This window comes from Microtus oregoni, unplaced genomic scaffold (genome assembly GCF_018167655.1).
Source record: "Microtus oregoni isolate MIOR12 unplaced genomic scaffold, Mior012 000020F_ref0000438, whole genome shotgun sequence".
In the NCBI taxonomy this organism is placed as follows: Eukaryota; Metazoa; Chordata; class Mammalia; order Rodentia; family Cricetidae; genus Microtus; species Microtus oregoni.
Window position 1 is genome coordinate 11,708,452 of NW_024543079.1, and position 12,651 is coordinate 11,721,102.

A 12,651-nucleotide genomic window follows, 5' to 3' on the forward strand; every position below is an offset into this window, starting at 1 on the left:
CGCACACCTGTAATCCCAGCACTTGGGAGGCAGAGACAGGCGGATCTCTGTGAGTTCGAGGCCAGCCTGGTCTACCAAGGGAGTTCCAGGACAGGCTCCAAAGCTACAGAGAAACCCTGTCTCGAAAAACAAACAAACAAACAAAAAAAAAAAGAAAATGGATTAAAGACTTAAGCATCTCCCTTTCAAACTTCCTACAGAGCTACATGCCAAAAGCAAGGTCCCAATGGGACACAGAGACCAGTGGCCCACAACTGAGAATGCATACAGCTAGGACCAACTGTTTCTGACAAAGGTGTCAGTCACACACTCAGTTACAGGAAGAAACAGTCTTTTCAACAGGAGTTGGTTCCCTACCTCACACCATACACAAAGCTAACTCAGAATCGTTGACCATCTAAATGTAAGAGTTCAGAAACTAAAGCTCCTAAAAAACAAAGTGAGAAACCTTTATGTCTTGGAATTAGACAATGGGTTCTTAGATAAAACACCAAAACAAAGGCAAGAAAAGGAAAAATTAAGAGTAAAACTGGAGCTTATTAAAATGAAAACAACTTTCAGAATAGGAGAAAATATCTGCAAATCTTATCTAAGAACACGGCTATCCAAATACATAAAGAACGCTTAAGACTCAAACTGCACATAGCCCAACTTGAGAGTGGACAAAGGGACTTGAACAGACAAGCTTCCAACAAGGACAACAAACGCCACGAAGCAGGTGAAGATGCTCTTTGCCACTGCTCCTCTGGGAAACACAAATCAATCACCACAAGTACAAGTTCACATTCTCTGTGCTGGATAGAAGAAAGAAGTGGTAAGTATTGTCAAGGACATGAAAATACTGAGACCTATACATTGGTGGTGGCAGCAGAAAATGGGCAGCTGATGCCAGGCAGTGATGGCACACGTCTTTAATCCCAGCAACTAGAAGGCAGAGGCAGGTAGATTTCTGAGTTTGAGGCCAGTCTGATCTACAAACCGAGTTCCAGGACAGCCAGGGCTATACAGAAAAACCCCATCTCGAAGGGAGAAAAAGAAAAAGAAACCCGGACAGCTGCTATGGGAAACGGTTTGATGGCTGTCAAAGGTTACACAGACTCACCATTTGATCTAGCAACCTCCATCCTAGATATCACACACCCAAAAAAAATGAAAAGATGTCTACAAGAACTTGCACATCACTGTCTACAGCAGCATTATTCACTACTCACAATAACAGATTCAAATGCCTACAAACAAATTGTGGCAGATTCATGTAATAGCTATTACTGTTACAATAATTATCAATATTTGCACTAACATTCAACCTCAGTAAGAATGAAGCACTTGTACATGGTATTTTGTGGATAAACCTCAGTTTATTACCTAATTAAAAGAGACACGAGTATATAAAATCCCCAGGGGCAGAGAGGGTAAGGGCAGTGATGAAAATGTTAGCAGATAGCTGCTCTATGCTATGAAAAGTCACTGAAAAGTTGACTCTTTAAAATGCTTAACTTTATGTTACATAAATTCCACCTCAACCTACAAACAAACCTGTAGCTAGGGATCATCTGGAGCTCTGTTTGGCGGTATTTGTGCACCACGGAGAGCCCCTTTCAGCCTAGATCATGGACACACATCATGACTTAATGCAGGAAGCTGCTGTGCCAGGAGGTGAGACTGCAGGCACTTGACCCTTTCGTTTTTTTCTTTCTTTCTTGGAAGTTTGTCCAAGTGGCTTCTCTCCTCCCCCTCCTCCCCCTGGTGGTTCTGATGAGTGTATGCACACCACTTTTCATCCAAAATGCCAAGACAGGAACTCTGAACAACCTGTTCAGACTAAAGCTTGGGAGCTTTATGCAGTTGCTTGGGCTAAGAGTCACCACTGTCAGCAAGAAACAAAGTTTCCTTTGTTCTGAGAAGTGATAGCTAGAGCTGATCTGGTGCCTTTGGCTTTCGCCTTTTGAGATAGGCTAGCTTAGGCCCCACAGTGTAGCTTGGCCTCTGAGCTGTTAGTAAAACTGGTCTCTTCCACAGCCTTCTTTTCTATTTCTAGGTTTTCTCTGTTCATGACACAAAGCATTACAGATTTTCATTAGTTTTTCCTTTAACCTTGCTTGGAGTTTAAGGGAAAAGTGGTACAGTAGTGTCAACCATGACACTCTGAACCATAAAAATGGTTAAAATGTATCATCTCTCAATGAGCCCTAGTTCTACTTAAAGGACAAAGGAAAGGCGCACAAGAGCAATATCAGGTGACCAGAGTCACCTTCCCTAACAGCTTCTCTGCAGCCAATATAGATCACATCTGTTAAACCACTTACTGGAACCTAGCAACAAGAACTCTCTTTATAGAAAAAGACACTCCACTGAGGAACGAGTCAAAGGACAAGCATTTTCTGAGGAACAAATGTATCCCGAGTGGCACGGCAGCAGCCAAAGAGCATAGAGTCCAAAAGACTTGAGGGCCATCCGAAGGCGTCCGGTGCTCCAAAACAGCTCGTGCATTTGAGACCTTGCATACATCCTTAGTAAACATCTGACTGAATTAATGTTATTAATAAGTTTTTCTTGGTCTGTTTCAGTGCTGACATAATGAGCTGGAAGAGTCCCCTTTCTCTAAGCTTCCTCACAGTTCCCTTTAACTCCCTGCTTCTGCAATTCCCTCCCTGGAGGACAAGTCACTGAGGAAAATAAGTAAGCAGGCTTCTAGAATCAGGGAAAGCCCTTGCTCCTGAAGAGGTACATCTTACCCATCTTTGCATGCGTCTATGAGTGAACAGGTACAGACTGGTGACTCTGTAACCAAGACCCCAGCTCCACATGGCGTCTCCGTTCCTCTGTCCATACACTTTATTCCCTTCACACACCTGTTCAGGCATTTGGTTGCTCTTCTTCAATAAACTTATTTCTCTCCTCCAATTGCCATTTCCTTTTACAAAAAGGCTTTATTTCCCATCAGGGATTATCTTGAACCACAACCAGAATTGTCATCTGTCTTAACTTGTTTGGTTCTACGTTTACCTACGCTGTTGACACTAGACTGATTTCCTTGAAACTCAATTTCCTTCTGTGAGCCAGAATGGGTTCTCCTTCCCTCTGGACTCTGACCAGAGCAACTTCTGTCACTTCGAGGTTCAAAGCCATTAGGAACCCAACATAAAGTTCTCAAAGAAAGAGAAGAGAGGTATTTGCTATCTAAAAGAAAATACAATGTTAACAAATAAAAACAGAAAAACTTAAGTGTTAACAAATTTGAGCTATGGGGAAAGACTCCCAAGAAAATACCTGTTTGTCCACATGTCCATCAACTGCGCATTTGCACACAGAAGGCAACAAAAGGTTTGCAGACAAGATTTACCCAGCCTTCTGATTTGGCATGTTAAGAACCAAGCACTATGAAAGGAAGGTGGAGGGACTGCAGCACTGAGGTTCTCTCAAGCTACACACTGGGTATTACCATCACCGTCAGAACAGAATGAAGATCTGTCTATTATAAAGGGGTTAGAAGAAATTGTAGATTCAGAAGAGCGACTGTTCATTTGTTTAGCGAGCATGGATAAAGAGTTAAAGCCATCCACCAGCCTCTCACATTTTATCTAGTCACTTGCTTTTTACTTCATTTTACTTTTGCAATCAATGGTCCTGCCCAGTTGGCTGGCTAACATGGTCTGGGACAGAAACCCTGAGTTCTGACTGCCTTGCAGTACCAGGGTCTTCCTATTCCATCCTCAAGCGCTAGGTTCCAATTCCATTCCATATTTTTTTTTTTTTTTTTTTTTTTTGGTTTTTCAAGACAGGGTTTCTCTGTGGTTTTGGAGCCTGTCCTGGAACTAGCTCTTGTAGACCAGGCTGGTCTCGAACTCACAAAGATCCGCCTGCCTCTGCCTCCCAAGTGCTGGGATTAAAGGTGTGCGCCACCACCACCCAGCTCTCCATTCCATATTTTGTGAAATAGCAACAACAGGGCTGCAAAGCTACAGAATGGACTGAACTCTGACCTCTGTGCTTCATAACCTCTTTGGGCATCCAGTAAGCTATGTGCAGGCAGAATGGCCCCCTATGAAACAGACAGCTAATTGCAGACGGGGCAGAGACAGAACAAAGAGTTAAAAGCCTCTACCAACAGTCTCCTTCTCAAAGACTGTCCTCTATGGTGGCTTGTCACATTCCACCCAACAACAGCTGCTCATGATAATCAACGTCTGACAGATCAGAGAAAGCCCTTAATGTGTCGCCAAGGGCCAGTTCAACAGATGGCACGACGACTTACAACCAGAATCATTAATTACAATCTCTTATTAGTCCCAAGATACAGAGCTGAAATGCTTCCTCAGTGAAAGATGAGTGCATCAGATAAATGGCCGTCTGCTACTGCTGATGAAGTTCCCTTTAGGAGTTCCGGTCAGTGCTGAATCTACAGGAAAGCCACATCACTGCTCAGCTGTCTCCTATCTTTCACAAGCTGGCTAGGCATTTGAAGTCCCCAGCACCTCTAGCTATTACAGCTGCCATAGTCACTGCGAGTAAGGATATGGCACTCCCTCTCTAGTCAGCTGACCACAGAATGACATACCCAACAATCACTAGAGCTAGCTCAACGCTCCCTCCCTCTGTGTCAGAGAACTTTCCCTAGTGGAAGAAGGGCAGCCTTCCACTCCCTTTTCTACTGAGGGGGCTTCATGGGGTGTTTCTTGAGATCATCATGACGTATTCTCCTCTAGGAAGAGACCCCTCCTCTCTTCCTAGAAACAAAGAGAGGAGAAACTGCTGAACCCCAACAACCACACTGCTGGCTCTGCTCCCCAAGGACAAGTCGCTACGCTTAGTTAAAAAGCAGATGGTGAGGGAACGACTCAAAACCCTTTTTTGCTGGAGACACTGAGCCACATGCTCTCAACACAGGAAAAGTGGGTTCCTGCTCATAGTTGAATCAGACTACATAAACATAACTGAACTTGTAGACTATGTACAGAAAGAGCTTGTAGGCAGGCGCCTTACAGGCAAGAACGTGCATATGGTGCATATGTCAGAAACAAACCTCAGAACAATGCAGACTCCCAATATAACCAGCTAAGTGCCCTTCAGTTTGCTGACCTTCTCTACCTCCATTTATAATTTGTCAACTCTAACACTAAGTTGAAACAATTAAAGATCCTAAATGCTGTGACTGAAGGCACTGTTTTCACCGTGGGAGATTTTCTTTCCTGGACACGTAAAAATGTGACTTCAACTCTGAACTAGGCTCCAGTAATTACAGTTATCCAACGGATCCTCCTATCTCACTTGTTTCCAAAAGAAAAAAAAAAAGGTTAACTGAGGAATAAAATGGGCTTTAGGAAGGCAATTCAGGCAGCTTGGGTCTGCTCTGCAATGTACTCACTTCTAGCTTTTTCTCTTTTTCTGACAAAACCTCTTTCTGGTTCTGGGTGTACTCCACCAGCATCCGAGCCAGCTGGCGCCGGTCTTCCAGTTCCGCTGCCAGGCGCCCGTTATATTCCGCTAGTAACAGACATGCTTCATCTACCGTTTTTGAAAGACGTTCAGCTGCCTCTTTGTCTGAGCACAAATAAGAGAGAAAACAGAGACAACATACAAATCACATAGGTATGATTGCAAACATTCCTGAAAAAAGGGTCACACAGTCCAAGAATAAGCCAGAACCTGTGAACCAACAATGCTGGCCAGCCAAGACTCCAAAGGTGCCAACTCTGTCAACAAGACATATTTCTGAACTGCCTGAAGTGAGGCAACTGGATGGGACAGGACAACTGGCATGCTGAAAAGAGCTTCCAGCAAAAGTTCTTCAAACAAAACCAGCATATAGATATTTAGGGTCATCTGTGAAATGGCTTCCCTTGTCTGTGAGAAGATGGAGTGCTTTTGCTTCTATTACCGCAGACTTTCCCCCACTGTTCTGAAGTAACAGGGAGAGCACTCACATCTTGGGTGTGGAGAGACTGAGAGAAAAGAAGCTGTGGGAGAGGCTCAGAATGTGGTCTCAGAAGCTGATCTGCAGGACTCTGTCCACCAAAGACAGAGCCTGAAAAAGAGGAAGGGTCTCTCAAATGTATCTGAGCACAACCCTCATTGGAAATAGTTTATAAAATAAGCAATGCCACGCACGGTAGCTCACACTTGTAGGAGGACTGCCATAAATTCCGTTAAGTCTGGGTTACATAGCAAGGTCCCCCACAACAACCCCCCCCCCAAAAAAAAGACAAAAGAAAAAGGAAAGGAGGGAACAAACATCTTTTTCTTAAATGTGCAAAATATTTTGTGTTGTATTTTTAAAGTGTTGGTCACCATTGACCAGACAGATTTCCTATCCTAATAATGGCCTGTCACCCATGCTTTGGGGAGAGGAGAAGAACAAGCCCTGAATCATAAGAAAGGGGATTCTTGGAAAGAAATGCTAAAGAAAGACTGGTGTAGCAAGTGAGCAGAGGCAAAAGGAGGGTTTAGATCCATCAAGAACTGCTGCACCTGTATGATGGTGGCACAAGCTTAAACGTGTGCATCTTGCTTTAAAAGGTCTTTTGGGGGCTGGAGAGATGGCTCAGGAGTTAAGAGCACTTATTGCTGTTGTAGAAAACTTGGATTTGGTTCCCAGCACTCATATCAGGTAGCTCATAATCACCTATAACTCCAGATCTGGAGGATACAATGCAATCTCCACACCTGCATACATGTGGTGCAAATAAATTCATGTAGGCGCGCGCGCACACACACACACACACACACACACACACACGTATAAAATAAATATTAAAAATAAATAAAAACAAAAATTCTTTGGGATGAAAATAGCAGGTTGATGTTTTGAAGAAAAGGGCATCAGAGCTTCCAGTAGCTAGACAGACAGTTCAGTGACACAAATCTGGAGCTCTCAGCATTCTTTGAGGCAATGAAATTAAGGAATTTCTAGCACAGAACAGCTATCTGGTCCTTACTTGCCTCTGTGAACAATAGGAAATGAAATACTGAGGGCTCTCCAACTGGGTCTGACACCAAAGATCAAGCTTTCCTCCCTCTGTGGGTTAGAGAACACATACTTGGGAAGGAGTGAGCACAACAAGGTGGGCAGAAGGCCTGTGACAGAGGGCAGGGGACCAACAGTATAGACTGGTGGTGCGGCCTGTGACAGAGGGCAGGGGACCAACAGTATAGACTGGTGGTGCGGCCTGTGACAGAGGGCAGGGGACCAACAGTATAGACTGGTGGTGCGGCCCGTGACAGAGGGCAGGGGACCAACAGTATAGACTGGTGGTGCGGCCTGTGACAGAGGGCAGGGGACCAACAGTATAGACTGGTGGTGCGGCCTGTGACAGAGGGCAGGGGACCAACAGTATAGACTGGTGGTGCGGCCTGTGACAGAGGGCAGGGGACCAACAGTATAGACTGGTGGTGCGGCCTGTGACAGAGGGCAGGGGACCAACAGTATAGACTGGTGGTGCGGCCCGTGACAGAGGGCAGGGGACCAACAGTATAGACTGGTGGTGCGGCCCGTGACAGAGGGCAGGGGACCAACAGTATAGACTGGTGGTGCGGCCCGTGACAGAGGGCAGGGGACCAACAGTATAGACTGGTGGTGCGGCCCGTGACAGAGGGCAGGGACCAACAGTATAGACTGGTGGTGCGGCCCGTGACAGAGGGCAGGGGACCGACAGTATAGACTGGTGGTGCGGCCCGTGACAGAGGGCAGGGGACCGACAGTATAGACTGGTGGTGCGGCCCGTGACAGAGGGCAGGGACCAACAGTATAGACTGGTGGTGCGGCCCGTGACAGAGGGCAGGGACCGACAGTATGGACTGGTGGTGCGGCCCGTGACAGAGGGCAGGGACCGACAGTATAGACTGGTGGTGCGGCCCGTGACAGAGGGCAGGGGACCGACAGTATAGACTGGTGGTGCGGCCCGTGACAGAGGGCAGGGACCAACAGTATAGACTGGTGGTGCGGCCCGTGACAGAGGGCAGGGGACCAACAGTATAGACTGGTGGTGCGGCCCGTGACAGAGGGCAGGGGACCAACAGTATAGACTGGTGGTGCGGCCCGTGACAGAGGGCAGGGACCGACAGTATAGACTGGTGGTGCGGCCCGTGACAGAGGGCAGGGACCGACAGTATAGACTGGTGGTGCGGCCCGTGACAGAGGGCAGGGACCGACAGTATAGACTGGTGGTGCGGCCCGTGACAGAGGGCAGGGGACCAACAGTATAGACTGGTGGTGCGGCCCGTGACAGAGGGCAGGGACCAACAGTATAGACTGGTGGTGCGGCCCGTGACAGAGGGCAGGGGACCAACAGTATAGACTGGTGGTGCGGCCCGTGACAGAGGGCAGGGGACCAACAGTATAGACTGGTGGTGCGGCCCGTGACAGAGGGCAGGGACCGACAGTATAGACTGGTGGTGCGGCCCGTGACAGAGGGCAGGGACCGACAGTATAGACTGGTGGTGCGGCCCGTGACAGAGGGCAGGGGACCGACAGTATAGACTGGTGGTGCGGCCCGTGACAGAGGGCAGGGACCAACAGTATAGACTGGTGGTGCGGCCTGTGACAGAGGGCAGGGGACCAACAGTATAGACTGGTGGTGCGGCCTGTGACAGAGGGCAGGGGACCAACAGTATAGACTGGTGGTGCGGCCTGTGACAGAGGGCAGGGACCAACAGTATAGACTGGTGGTGCGGCCTGTGACAGAGGGCAGGGGACCAACAGTATAGACTGGTGGTGCGGCCTGTGACAGAGGGCAGGGGACCAACAGTATAGACTGGTGGTGCGGCCTGTGACAGAGGGCAGGGACCAACAGTATAGACTGGTGGTGCGGCCTGTGACAGAGGGCAGGGGACCAACAGTATAGACTGGTGGTGCGGCCTGTGACAGAGGGCAGGGGACCAACAGTATAGACTGGTGGTGCGGCCTGTGACAGAGGGCAGGGACCAACAGTATAGACTGGTGGTGCGGCCCGTGACAGAGGGCAGGGACCGACAGTATAGACTGGTGGTGCGGCCCGTGACAGAGGGCAGGGGACCAACAGTATAGACTGGTGGTGCGGCCTGTGACAGAGGGCAGGGACCAACAGTATAGACTGGTGGTGCGGCCTGTGACAGAGGGCAGGGGACCAACAGTATAGACTGGTGGTGCGGCCTGTGACAGAGGGCAGGGGACCAACAGTATAGACTGGTGGTGCGGCCTGTGACAGAGGGCAGGGACCAACAGTATAGACTGGTGGTGCGGCCTGTGACAGAGGGCAGGGGACCAACAGTATAGACTGGTGGTACGGCCTGTGACAGAGGGCAGGGGACCAACAGTATAGACTGGTGGTGCGGCCTGTGACAGAGGGCAGGGACCAACAGTATAGACTGGTGGTGCGGCCTGTGACAGAGGGCAGGGGACCAACAGTATAGACTGGTGGTGCGGCCTGTGACAGAGGGCAGGGGACCAACAGTATAGACTGGTGGTGCGGCCTGTGACAGAGGGCAGGGGACCAACAGTATAGACTGGTGGTGCGGCCTGTGACAGAGGACATAGTATAGACTGGTGGTGCGGCCTGTGACAGAGGACATAGTATAGACTGGTGGTGCGGCCTGTGACAGAGGACATAGTATAGACTGGTGGTGCGGCCTGTGACAGAGGACATAGTATAGACTGGTGGTGCGGCCTGTGACAGAGGACATAGTATAGACTGGTGGTGCGGCCTGTGACAGAGGACATAGTATAGACTGGTGGTGCGGCCTGTGACAGAGGACATAGTATAGACTGGTGGTGCGGCCTGTGACAGAGGACATAGTATAGACTGGTGGTGCGGCCTGTGACAGAGGACATAGTATAGACTGGTGGTGCGGCCTGTGACAGAGGACATAGTATAGACTGGTGGTGCGGCCCGTGAACAAGCCTGAGCAGCTGCTCTCAGTTATGTCGATCCTCGACTACTGATCTCTTTTTAACAGTGATTGCTAGAGTATTTGTGGCAAGATAGCAAAGAAACACTATTTTTTTTTTTTTTGATTTTTCGAGACAGGGTTTCTCCGTAGCTTTTGGTTCCTGTCCTGGAACTAGCTCTTGTAGACCAGGCTGGTCTCGAACTCACAGAGATCCGCCTGCCTCTGCCTCCCGAGTGCTGGGATTAAAGGCGTGCGCCATCATCGCCCGGCAGAAACACTAATTTTTAAGAATAAAAAAATCAATTCTCACCCTCAAGAACTTGTATAAGGAATCCAGATCATTTATACAAGTATTGGAACCCAGAAACTGCTTTTTATTACTCAAGAGTTATTATAACAACCCACACTGGCTGGGAATCAGATCAGTGTCTTGTTCAACCATCATCAGTGAAGCTTCTTCCTGCAGTGAACTGGACAGTGTACTGAGACAGACTTTGGAACTCCCAACCCTAAATGGGATGTCTTCATCAAACCCCTTCCCTTAGGGCTCAGGGAGCCTTGAGGTTATAAGAGCCAGTGGGGATGGAGGACATCAAGGAAACAGTCATCTTCTGGACACAACAGGACTGATGCACACATGAACTCAGAGACTGTGGCATCATGCACTGGACCTGCATAGGTTCAAGCCAGAAGAGGTACCAGTGCTGAGAGTGGAAGTGGACAACAGCCCTCATCTATAACTCAAGTGTCAAACACCTGCAAAGGAAAGATTAGTTTTTCCCAATGGAGTCTCACCAGACATACAAAGCACATTTAGAGGCAGCCCCATGCCCAGTAGTAGATAGCCAACACAAAATAAACTCAATGGTACTGGAGAGGTCTTGACCTGTAATACTTTGTATGGGCAACATTCACTCTACTGGTCTTTTGTATGTATGTATGTATACATATATATATATACACATATGTATATATATTGTTTCTGATTTTCTGTTTTTGTTTTGTTTATGTGTGTGTATACATATATATGTGTTTCTTAGGCTTTTTTGTGTTTTATTTTTAATTATGGTTTGTTCTTTTATTTGTCTGTTTTCAAAAGAGAGAAAGAAGGTGTGGAGTTGATGGGTAGAGAAATGGAGAGGATCTGGGAAGAGGTGACTGAGGGGAAACTAATCAGAATGTATCATATGGGAAAAAATTTCAATTTAAAAGGTGGGTGTCACACAAAAATTGTAGTTCAAATGCGGAAATCTTGCCTGGGGCTGACCGGCTGTGCTCTGGCCCACCTTCCCCATGCCTTTAATGAGCTGCCTCCTGAGGCCAGTCCTCTGCCTGTGCTCGGGAATGCTGCGTTCCTGGTTGACTCACTCAAACACTCAGTTTCTGACAGTCCCCAAGCTTCCCTACTTCCTCCATTTCTCTCTTTTCTTAAGAACCACCAACACAGGAAGGAACCTGTAGCTGTCTCCCTACCAGCTAGCACTTCTCAGCTCTTACCTCACTTCCCTGCTCCCCTTAACAGCAACTCAGGGGCGCTTAGTCCCTGCAGCCAGTCCCTCTTTCCAATGTCAAGAAGTTAACCCCAATCAGCCTTACAAATTCTCAGTGTACAACCTTCAATCACTGTTGTGGGATATTTGTACACTGTGTGAAAATGTTTTGCTGTGATTGGTGTAATAAAAAGTTAAATGGCTAATAGTTAGGAAGGTATTAGGTGGGACTTCCAGGAAGAGAGGATTCTGGGAAAAAGGACGGAGCTGCCAGCCAGACACAGGGGAAGCAGCATGGTTAGTATGAAATGAGCCACTTGACAGAACATAGATTAAAATAAAGAGGGACAAGCCTAAGATAAGACCAAGCTTTCATAATTACTAATAAGTCTCCAGATCGTTATTTTTGAGTTGGCAGCCCAAAGAAAAAGCCAACTACAAATCACCCAGAAAGTATCTGCGCATTTCTCATGTGCCTTGGTTTTCAGATAGCAGGGACAAAAGATAAGAAACATCCTCTGCCTTTAAGTCTGGGTCTTACTTAGAAGGAAGGGAAGTCACACATAGTACCGTATTATTATCAGCTGAAGATCAGAACTAGAAAGGAGTAAGTGGGGCACTGGGAGGGAGAGGAACAGCATTTTCAATAAGGGCATGGGAGAGGCTTCACAGAGGTGGTAGGAGAGAGAATACAGACTCAAAGGGAGGGAGACTCAAAGATTCCCAAAGCAGAAAGCTTTCCCTGATCACCTTTATCTCCTTGCTGATTCACTGCCCACCAACTCTGCCTCCTCCTTAACATTTAATCCGTGAAAAGCTATGGACACGACACCAGGAACACCTGCTATACAGTGAACCTTACAGATATGCCAACTGAAGGAAGTCAGAGAAGCAGCCAGCTCAAGAGGCTGGAAGGGAAATGACCTGGAGAGAACGGGATAAAAGTATTGAACTTTTGCAATGAAAAGACCATTTAATTTGCAGCCTAGGTTGAAATCCCCAAATTCACTGCATGTGTGATTTTGGCCAAGATATCTAATTTTGCAAAGTCTCAATCCTTTCTTATATATGAGAATACAATTCTTCAAAGATTATCACAAGGCATAGAGTGCCAGGCACAGAACATGCTTTTTAAAAGATTAGCTCGTACTTCACTCCCTTCTTCAACTGCTTGTGCAGAAAGCAAGAACAGTATCAATGCCTCTGTTTACCCAGGAATGACAGGGAGGAGCTCAACACCTACATGGCACTGAACCACCTCCAAGCGTGTTAGTGTGTACTGCATCAAACAACACAG

General features: G+C 47.5%; 1 protein-coding gene across 1 annotated transcript in view; it reads right to left on the minus strand.

The window, feature by feature from the left end:
* Rprd1b (regulation of nuclear pre-mRNA domain containing 1B) overlaps positions 1-12,651 on the minus strand; it is a 51,287-nt gene that overhangs the window by 15,103 nt on the left and 23,533 nt on the right. The window contains exon 6 of the mRNA XM_041670309.1: positions 5,366-5,541. Coding sequence (XP_041526243.1) covers positions 5,366-5,541 — 176 coding nt within the window. The remainder of the gene's footprint in view (positions 1-5,365; positions 5,542-12,651) is intronic.